The sequence below is a fragment of the Gymnoscopelus braueri genome (genome assembly GCF_963280865.1).
Source record: "Gymnoscopelus braueri genome assembly, chromosome: 20".
NCBI lineage: Eukaryota > Metazoa > Chordata > Actinopteri > Myctophiformes > Myctophidae > Gymnoscopelus > Gymnoscopelus braueri.
The window spans coordinates 1114747-1126311 of record NC_137622.1 but is presented as its reverse complement, the minus strand read 5'-3'; the positions used below and the strand labels follow the sequence as shown (position 1 = coordinate 1126311).

The window sequence follows — 11565 nt, the reverse complement described above, 5'->3', positions numbered from 1 at the left end:
GCCATATCCAGCCATAATCACTCAGAACATTTTATTTCCCAATTACATGAGAGATTAGTGTCAAATGACCCGTGTCACAACCAAACTCTGCAGTGCTTTCTAACTAAACCTGAAAGACGAGAAACAACGCCACATTCTCTCCAACATTTGAACACCACTGTTAGCGGACCTGAAGTAATACCGCGAGGTATAAATGTGACGTCGAAACACACCATTAACAACATTAAACGCTATGTTTACGCCGCCGTGCATTCGATTAGCGACGGGGGGAAACGATATCGTCGAGAACACAGGTAATAACTGTAAAGATGGTGTTCCTTTGCCCATAAACCAGCTCTGTGGATCGCTAGCTCGGATCAATCCCAAAGGTGTCGCTCTCTAAAAATAGAAAGCAACCAACGAAGGCAAAAGAAAACAGTCCATCGATAAACGAGTGACCCGGCTGCCCCCCCGGTGAACAATGTCCCCCAAGGGGAGCGGTGCGATGCATTATGCACTGAGAGAAGATTACACCACTGTATATCCCTCATAGCCAAACGCTTAGCAGCAGACTGCCAGGACGGGACCATTGTGTTGGCTCAGAGAAGACATTGATTAACAATGCAATTACCCTGTAACATGCTCTGTGTCTGAAACTCAATCTACACTGCAGCATGTTACGCCTGAGGGCAAAGAAAAGACCTGTGTGTGTGTGTGTGAGAGTGAGTGTATTTGAGAGAGAGAGAGAGAGAGAGAGAGAGAGAGAGAGAGAGAGAGAGAGAGAGAGAGAGAGAGAGAGAGAGAGGGGGGGGGGGTGCCTGTGTGTGTGTGTGTGTGTGTGTGTGTGTGTGTGTGTGTGTGTGTGTGTGTGTTAATAGCTGTGAGGGGAGGGCAAAATGTCCCCACAAGTATAGTAGAATTTGAGAAATAGATATTGTAAGTACAAATTTCCCAGGTCTTAACAAGAAATATGATTGTTTTTATGGTATTTTCATTGGGCTCACAATTAGGAAAATATTCAGGTTGGGTTTAGTGTTTAGTGGTAAAGTTTAGTGAGTGTGAGTGCACACATGAAAGATGGATTTTCTTTATCTTTTGGACGATGTCGCCCGGCGATCGCCGAGAGTCGCCCGGTCGCCCGCTGTTAAAACGTACTGTTAGGCACGCAGGCGTCACGCACCCAAAATAGCCGATCTACAAGCGTCACAGAGCGACACGTTGTGGGCTTCTTCAGGGTTTAGGGTATAGGGCTTTAGGGTTCAAAATGCCAAAACATTGTAAAAAGGACAGTGATAGAATTGCCGCCCTATAATGTCGATGTCCTCACAAGTGTACTAATGCAAACGTGTGCATGTGTGTATGTGCGCGCGGCCATGTGTGTGCGCTTACAGTATATGTGACTCCTGGTGTGTGTGTGGTACATGTATCTGTAAACAGGGGGGGGGGGGGGCAGGTAATGTGCTGTTGAACCGAATGCCTCCAGGCTTTATTGCTCCCATACTGTAAGCCAGGCCTTTTCCTCCACAAACCCCATGGTGAGCCGCAGCCAAGCCGGGCAACACACACACACACACACACACACACACACACACACACACACACACACACACACACACACACACACACACACACACACACACACACACACACACACACACACACACACACACACACACACACACACACACACACAGTGGTTCACAACCTTTTCTGGATCAGGGCCCACTTTAAAATCTTGAGAGCGTTACGATGGCCCACCCATCTGACCACTTAACCCATTCAATCCGGGAACGCATACTGTGTCTTTTCAGATTTTTAGATATAACCATTACTTTATACTTTGGGCTATTCAAAAATAGCAGATCTACAAGCTCATAGCGTGGCAACTCGTAGATCTGCAAAAATTGCGTGAACATTTGTGCAAATCTTTGATTATATGTATATATTTTTGGAAACATACTTATGTTGCTATAATATCAGTGGTTCTCCAACTTTTTTCATGTCAAGGACCTCCAAAATGATATATCTTTGGCCGCGGACCCCCCATCTCAAAATATTTTGTTCAAGGGACCCCCCCAGAAGCAAAGATTTGAGTTAAAAATGTATATATTCAAATATTTGCATACATTTTCATATTTGCACACATTTTCATGTTTTTTTTATTTTTTTAATAGCCAAAGAAATCTAAAATTACACAGATGCGTCCCCGGATTGAATGGGTTAAAGGACGACTTCAGCCATTTTCAACCTATCTTCACTAATGCTCATGATAATATGGCACCATTTTTGTCTACTCGGTCTGTGTCTCAGAGGAGGACTGTGGACAGTTCAGACCGCCTACCAGTGACATCATCAATGGGTAATCCAAGCTAATATAGAAACTGCCTTCTATTCCTGGAGAGTTAGCATGCTATGATAGAAGCCATTGTTCTCGCATTAATACAAATCGAAGTCATTGTTTTTAAATCTGTCACTGGTAGGCGGGTTTCTGAAGCGTCCACAGCCCTGCTATGAGACACAGACCCAGTAGAAAAATCACAAAGCACATTATCATGAGCATTAGTGAGGACCAATTATATGAAGAAATGTTGAAAATGGGTGAAGTCCTCCTTTAACATGGTATGCCGAACAGCTGCCGTGTTAAAGGTACAGCAAGTTGTTTTCTTTTGTTAAAACAAGTGTTAAATAGCTCTATATTCTGATAGCAATAATTGCTACAGAGTGTTTGTTCAGTAACGGGTCTCCTCGTCTAGCTCTCCAGTAAACAGAAAATGCATTTTCAGTTCGGGATACCAATTTAAATGGAGATAACTCTGACAGGACACAGCATAGACAAGTGAAATTGGAAGTAATGACACAAAGAAAATTGAAAAGCTATAAAATTTAAGCTGATAACTTTCTCCTGATTGGATTAAATTGGCAACCCACCTGAAAATGTATTTTCTGTTTAATAAAGAGCTGGAGATACAGGGAGACAACAAACACCCTATAGCAATGATTACTATCACAACATAGAGCTCTTCCATTTTAACAAAAAACTAACAAAAATATCACTTACCTAAGTGGTCAGATGGATGGGCCGCGTGCATTTTCAGTGGCCCACTGGTGGATTGGTTAGATTAGGGCAATGGTTCTCAAACAGTGGTCCGGGGACCACCAGTGGTCCTTGAGGGGGTTACAGGTGGTCCCCAGCTAAATGATGGAGTTGGTAACCAAATGGACCCTTATAGATCTTTAACTCTTGAGCGTAAAATGAAACCAAATGTTTCATTTCACAAGTTAAATTATTGTTAAAAAGCTGCATTACTTAATTAAAGAATTGTTATTTTGATCAACGATGGAATTGTGGACAAAATCTTATCCAACGATAACAAAATATTCTTACGTTTTGAGTCTAAATCCCATCAAATGGTGGTCCATGGCTTAAAAGGCGAATAATATATATATATATTGATGTGAAAAAGGTTGAAAACCACTGGATTAGGGTACATACCTGTGCACAACAAGAGACCGATGGCAGCACAAGAGAGGGAGAGATGCTTTCATACTCCTCCCATACATACATACATACCCCTCAGTGTCCCAAGGAGGCTTTCTGAAGCACTGTGCTTAGACTGACAACAGTAATATCCAACATATGGCAATGTTAGCAATGCAAATATCGGACAAAACATTTCCATAGACCACCGTTTCTAAACGTTGGCTCTGGGGCCCACCGGGGGGTCCAGACGGACCCCTTATGGGTCTGTAACTCTGAGAGTGTCCATTTGTGGACCCGTGATACCAAAGTTACAGACCCTCACAGGTCCATTTGATTCAATTTGTACACTCCTGAGTTAAATTAACACTGAGGATGTTACAGTGTAGATTGGGGTACCAGAGATAAAAAAGGGGGTTCATGGCCTAATGTTGGGTCTTTAAGTCCTAATGGGGGTCCTTGAACGGAAAAAAATTGAGATTCACTCAACTAAACACTACTGGTAGCCCAATTCTACACTGTAAAATGCTCAAAGGGCTTATTTAACTAAAGAGTGTACACTTTCGGAGTTACAGACCCCGCACGGGTCCATTTGGACCGCTGGTGGTCCCCCGGACCAAAGGTTGAGAAACCAGTGCCATACAGACCGACATATAGACCGGCGGGCCAACATAAGACTGGATTTATGAGCCCTGCAGCCATGATGCCGTGTTAAAACAATGACACAGCGGACACGGACATTGCATCACAGTCCAGCATTACTTCATGCCAAATCATCTTAAGCGCTGCCCACGCCGCGACACATGCGATATTCCCGCAGCGCCATTGCAAGCTAATCTGTAATCAAGCCAATTAGCCGGGCTCAAATCAAAGCATGCGTCCCCGACAGCGCGCCGGGGGTCACTTGTCAACGGAATCTGACCTGAATGGTAAAGAATGTTACGCCGTTAGCTTGTACAATATGTCACTTGTTGCATAGTAGCGTGATGGGAGGAGTGAGGATTCACAATTGGGCACCATTATCTTCCATAATGGGCATGTCGTTTGTCACAGAGGTGCAGAGATGGTGAATTCTGATGATCGTTAAAGGACCATATATAGGCCATTACGCATGACTGCTAAAAAGCATTAAATGATAGTGAGAGAGAGAGAGACAAAAAACCCAAACACACTTCATACAGTAGGCACAGGATATATAACGTACATCACCGTTTCTCACCGTGTGGCCCAGGGACAACCAGGGGTCCAAATGGACACTTAGGGGTCTGTAGAACACTCAGAAAAATTTGATAACTCTGGGAGTGCACAAATGGACCATTACGAGTCCATTTGGTTCCGATTTACGTTCTCAGAGTTAAATAAACAGTGAGTATTACACAGTGTCCCAGAGATTAAGAAAACAAAGACATGGTATAAAATGGGGGTCCGTGGGCCTAATGCATATTATCAACCTGGGTGGTCCTTGAAATGAAAAAGGGCTGAGAATAACCGATGTACGTAATATATTAACAAACATTTCAAACTTGACCAGAGTCAGCATGTCGTACCGTGTACGAGCCATTACCCCGTCAGAGTTCAGAACTCCACTCTCTGTGTTAATTAGAATTCTCACGTTTGCCTGCAAATGCTTAGTCCCCTCAAGACTCCGCTGTTCGCCTCGCGTCCCTACGGGCCTCAGCTGAGCAGCCATTTTGAGACTTCGGTCATTTGGGAGTAAACCAGCATTTCTGGCTTTAGTTAAGAGCCCACACGGCTTCTCCACTGCCCTGCCAGTGTCATGGATGCATGGATACTGGCAATAAGTCTATGATTAGTTAGTAACTTATTGCAAAAGCCATGACTTTTCATTAGCGCTGTTATGATAAAACAGACTTCACCTTACCCCGGGCAGGGGCTGGAAATGATTGCATCCATTTCAATGCCATGCTTTGTTTATAAATACATCGCCAAATATCAATTGAATTTGGCATGTTCGGTAGACGTCTTCATACTAGCTAGACAAGGTCTGTGTCAAAAGGTTAGCTGCCCTACATATGCATAAGGCCGAACAAATTCAAATTCTTCCTTTCACAACTGCAGGGCAGCCTAGATCGCGCTACAATTTACCCTATCTCAACTTTACAATGGAACATTTACATCTGCGTCAAGCAAACTATCTCCATCTATCGTAATTCTTAGTCGCATCAAATATACTGTATCAGTGGGGTTCTCAAAGTGGGGTCTAGGGAACCTTAGACCCTAACAAATCTGTAACACTGCGAGTGTACAAATGGAACCAAACGGACCCTTACGAGTCCGTTTGGTTCCATTTGTACACTCTCAGAGTTATGGGGGTCATTGCAATTAAAATGTTTGAGAACCACTGCTGTATATCAACAAATTACCATGTTCCTGAATAGCCTGCCCTATATACATATTTCTGTTTGTCAAGAAAGTGTTCCTTAGTTTGATGTGAATTGTTAAATGGTTATAATTGAATAACGCGCCGTAGGGCAGCGGACATTTGGTTTGGCTTTGGTTGGGCGGTTTTGGTTGGGTTGGTTTCGGTTGGGTCGTTGCAACAGCCTTGCCGATTACTCTGCACTATGGTACCCGATTGTGGTGACATCATCGAGGCTGACCTTGGAGTCACCTCCCCCGCTGCCGCACTCTCCCTTGTCGTACCACCATTTGTTTTTCAATTTGTCCAAGAGGCCTTGCTCATTCAGTTTTAAAACTGCCAGGTTAACAGCATTTCTTGAAACGATAAAACATAGCTTGTAAGTAAATGCACAGGTCCGTGAGAAATCTAATGCATAGTAATAATGATAATAATCATGATAGCACTAATCATCAGAATGATAGAAAAAACGTCAGAATGGTAGAGAGACTACCACTAGTGCAGGGGGCTTAACACGAGGAATGCCATCTGTTAATCGGAATGGTTCTAGGAGAAGGACAAATTGTTTAAGAATTGAAGGAATATGGAGAGGTAAGAAAGGCTTCTACAGAAAAGGCAAAGACTGTGTTAAATCTTGGAAAAGGTGGCATGAAGGGTTACATTTGTTTAGAACTGACGTGTGCGGGATTGGGACACTCGTCATTGAGAAGAAAAGTAACAACAACAACAAACATCATGCAATTAACGTTCGTCACAAGTGACAGAGCGGCTCTAAAAGGCTAAATTGAAAAACCGCTGAACTGTTAAATTAAAAGTGACATCACAACAGTCAGGTAAAAGACGGCACACAGGACAGACGGAGAGAGCACAGGAGAGAGAAAAGCAACCATAAGAGAAAACAGGAAAAGTGGAATGATTGTTAGCTCTGGCAATATTATATGGATTTGACTTGACATATCACAAGTCAACAACTCTCTCTCGCTCTCTCACACACACACACACACACACACACACACACACACACACACACACACACACACACACACACACACACACACACACACACACACACACACACACACACACACAAAACATAAGATACATTAACATGAATAATCATGAAACAACCGTGGTATCCAAATGCATTAAAACAAAACAATAATACCGTTACCTACTGTGTACACAACAAAAACAAGAGGAGGAAGAGAAGAGAATGACAACAGAAGGACATCAGGGTAGGTGGAGTACTATAACAACATAGAGGGTATTGTTATATTATTCCACCCACCTTAATGCTGAGCCTTTGGGCGTTGCCACGCCGTAGCCCTTAGAGTCGAGGTTCCCTCCCACTTTCATGGTGTCGCAGGGTTTCCGCTGCTCGATGTACTCGTTCATCGTGGATTCGAGGAGGAAGGCGAACTTCCCCTTCGACTTTCGTACCCGGGCTACGCCATCGGGCGTGGTCTTAGCGAACACCGATGGTTCGGCGGATTTCATGTACGACCACATTTTCTCATACACTGCGATTTTGGATCGCTGTTCCGGGGGTGGGGGGGGGGGGTGGGGGTGGGAGAGAGAGAGAGAGAGGATAGGAGCAGTTTAGAAATCACAGCGCTAGAAACAGCGGATGGATCTTGTGACGTGTTCTTGCACTGCATGGTCATTTTGTGTTTCCATTAGGAACGCAGCTTTGAAGTATTCATAGACATCTAGGGAATGCGCTTACGGGATGTCTTCAAATACTTCAGGAGAACATTGCCGGTGGGCTCATAGCAACCACCCTAAGATCACAAAGTGCAAGACCTTCACAAGATCCATTTCTCAATCCATCTGCATAAAGCAGTGCTAGTACCTGCAACGTTTTTGCCTTACGCGAACTACCTTCTTCTGTGGACTTGGCGTCGTGCTGCCATCTTTTGAACCTCATGTTCCAACCTCATGTGCATACCTGCTGCTTATTATGCTACGTGTATTTACTGTATGTACTGTAGATATCTTTGATACATTTTTTCTCTTTGCTCTCCCTCACCTTTATTTCTTTCTTTCCTGGAAAACAAACAAAACGATAACATTTCATCCACTGATTTGCACCTGTAAACCTGTGATGTGACAATGAATCTGATTCCCCAGGGATCCTGGAGGGGGTTCCAGGGGGTCCCCTGTGACACGTTGAGAGCTTTTGGATCTTTTTTTAAAATCTTGAACACATTTGGGACATTCTTTTATTTGTTTTTTAAACATTTTAAAAACACAAACTTTAGATAGGGTCAAAGTGGCACAAAATGGCACAAAATATTTTCAAATGGCGGTCCAAATACATATAAATTTGGGGGGGGGGGGTCCTTGACATGAAGGTTTAAGAACCATTGGCATAAACATCCAACGCTACAGCCCAAGGCTCACATTCACCGCAGGTGAGCGGAAGAATCAGACCTCACCCGCTCAGTAAGAGGGTTGAGCCGCTGCTGGGCATGCATAGCTAATCCTATGCAAATTGGACTAGGGCGGATAATTTGGCCTACAAACAACAAGCGATTTAGTGGGCTCGGCTGCAACTTTGAGGGATAATTATTTCCTAAAAAGGCAGTGGTGCAAAAAAAGGCTAAATGCTGCAAAACTGTGGATCTGAGCTAATGCAGGGGAACTGTGATAATCTTCACCTCACAAAGATGAACTGCAAGACCTCATGGCTTGTTACCGAGTCGTGTGTGGAGCACATAACCAGTTAAACAAATAACAAATAATAACAAATAATAGGACAGAAAATCCATTGGTGACAAAGTATGTGTGGAAAGCCTCGGGAGCACATTGAACGACAGAAATATTACAGTAGCTTTTGAAATATGGTGGTGTCTGCTCCAGCCCAATTACTTCTAAATAGGATGATAAATAAGCATTGAAATTATATTTACTTTCTAATGTCAGCATGCCAGTCAGTGATATCTTAAAAATATATATTTAATTAACCATTCAGCCTCAAAGCAACATGTGATAAAAACAGCGTAAAAAAGAAAAGAAAATCCAATTAAGGTTCCGTAATGATTGGCTTTATGAGGTTAATTGTTTACAAATTCACGGTACATTTCAAAATGATCACGATCACTGGAATGGGGGTCTGATGTGGGGAAAATCAATTTGTTTGCTCACGTTGCAATCTTGGCGACGTTGAGACGACTATAAATGCATAGTCGTCTACGCTTTTTACAAAATTATTATTACAACCATTTGCTTCAGCACTATGGTGCATTTGGCCTTGATGGAATATCTCAAATTTATGACTCAGGCAAGAAAGTGAACAAGAAAAAACATGGGCCATGCAGAGACAATGCAGCACACTGAGCGGAGTAATGCCTGATCACCGAAAATAGCCGATCTACAAGCTCTACAAGTTCTGTAGCAATGTGTAGCAAGAGTAGAAATATTAGGCCTTAAATGTCAAATGTTCAAGCATGTTCATACGTGTATACGTTACCTTATTTCAGACCATTTTCCAAAGCATACATTTATTCTTTATTTTCTTACATTCTGGAAAAAATTAGCCAATTTAACATCGATATGCCTACAACGTTGTGGTTACCACTCTACTGGTTACCAGTGCATGACACCGGAGCGCAACCAAGTATAAAACATGCTTAAAGATACACACATTAGTTGTTTCAGCAGAGCCTGCAAGTCAGTGGAATCTGGGTGAGTGTGGCGCTACAGTATCTATAATAGGCATCAATTAAATTACTCAACACCACTGGCTGTATTTTTGCATCCAGACATCTCACACTTAACCCATTAAGACCTGAGGCGATTCTTAAAAATGTTTTCTAAATCCTAACAGTTTTTTGAAAAAAATCTACAACAAAAAAAATCTATTTTTCAAAAATAGCATAGCTTGTATATCTGCTATTTTTGAATAGCCAAAGAAATCTAAAGTGACACAGATGCGTTCCAGGTCTTAATGGGTTAAACAAATCCCAGGCGATCTGTACCCAGACCCGTTCCGAAGTCGTACTGTGTGTATTGCAGTACTTGTGTACTGTGTTGAACTGTAGTATTTCCGTACGGTGTACACTGTAATTCCTCCAACAGTCTTGTCACTCCTTACTGGCTCACCTGTCAGTGAGGAGCCTCCACGGAGAGGACGTAGCACCTCCGTCCTACTCCTCCCGTTCGACACTCCCCGCTGTCAGGCGCTGGTCCAGCCCGTAGGAATCGCTGGTGTTCGTTTTTGTACGCTCGGCCGAACCAGAGGTACCGCGGTGGATTCAAACCCCTAGACTCTGTGGTGGTGGGCAGCAGTGGTGTAAAGTAATTAAGTACATTTACTAAAGTGCTGTACTTACTGGAGTATTTCCAATTATCAGTAGGTACATCTCAGAGGCAAATATTGTACTTTTACTCCACTACAAAAACTTTAGTTACTAGTTACTTTGCAGCTATACATTATTACATTATAAAACACAAATGAACCACTTTTGCCCTATTTTATACCTAGGCTATTTGAAAATAGCCAATCTGCAAGCTCACAACACGTCGCATCGTGACACGTTGTGAACTTGTAGATCTGCTATTTTCAAACATTTTAGTACTTTTACTTTTGGTACTTTAAGTATATTTTGATGCCAATACTTTTGCTCAAGTAATATTTTGAACACAGGCCTTTTACCTGTAACAGAGTATTTTTATATTGTGCTATTGCTACTTTTACTTAAGTAAAATATCCGAGTACTTCTTCCACCAGTGGATATGACCCTGCATATCTTGTAAACAGACAGACAAGACGGACAGAAGGACAAAGAGCACGTGGATGCGTTATGAGTGCCAGACACAGTGACATTAATCTCCATGGCTTCTACATGTTCCGCGCCTCGCAACGCCAAATCACTGTCTCCAAATTGATAAACAATCCATTTGCAATCCGGCAAATCTTCCTGTGACACATCGGCGTTAATAAACAGAGACATTAACCTTGACTTAACTGAGGCGCATTGTTGCCTTTATGCATTCCAATAATGTTTGTTTGGTAGCGTTCGTCACAGCGCATCAGGAGAGGGGTGAGGATGAGAGGAGACAGCTATATAACGCAAATTAAAAAGTCAAAATGATGAATGTCCCCCTGCATAGATGAAGTTGGGGGTTTGGTGGGGGTGCAGGGGGGGGGACGGGGACCATTCTATTTCAATGCAAATACAACGCATCAGTGGTGGACAGTAGCCAAGTACATTTACTTGAGTACTGTAAATACAGCACATTTCTTTTGCAGTATTTCTTTTTCTTTTTTTGCAAGCACATTACTACACTTCTAATTCTAATATAATCATTTCAAATAGAAATATTGTACTTTTCACTCCCCTTGGTACACAAACTTACCAAAATATATTAGGAATTAACCACTTAAAGGGGAAATCCACCCCTTTTCAATATTTAACTATGTCATTAATATAGCATAAAGGAGTTGTGTGGAAATAAGAAAAAAGTTCCCCCGTTTCTGTGTCGCCTTGAACTGGAGGATTGATTGTGGGTTTAACATTGCAAATTACACCATGATGAGTCATCACGGTGTAATATGCAAATATAGTGAAAATAGCCGATTTATAAGCTCACAATACATCGCACCAGGTTAACTTTTTTTGGGTGCAAAATGTTCTCAATTTCAATATGCTTCAATATAAAACGTGTACTTCAGTTTAACACTTGAGTATTTACTTGAGTAGGCTATATACTTTGTCCACCAAAG

At 42.4% G+C, this 11565-nt stretch overlaps 1 protein-coding gene across 2 annotated transcripts in view; it reads right to left on the bottom strand.

Annotated features, from left to right (window-relative positions):
• The window catches only part of gria3b (glutamate receptor, ionotropic, AMPA 3b), a 157025-nt gene that overhangs the window by 5614 nt on the left and 139846 nt on the right, over nt 1-11565 (bottom strand). Inside the window, exons 13-14 of one of the 2 annotated variants that reach the window (XM_080416373.1) lie at nt 7126-7373; nt 6079-6193 (exon numbers count right to left, since the gene is read on the bottom strand). In XM_080416373.1, coding sequence (XP_080272499.1) covers nt 6079-6193; nt 7126-7373 — 363 coding nt within the window. The remainder of the gene's footprint in view (nt 1-6078; nt 6194-7125; nt 7374-11565) is intronic. The other variant, XM_080416374.1, reaches the window with a different exon arrangement.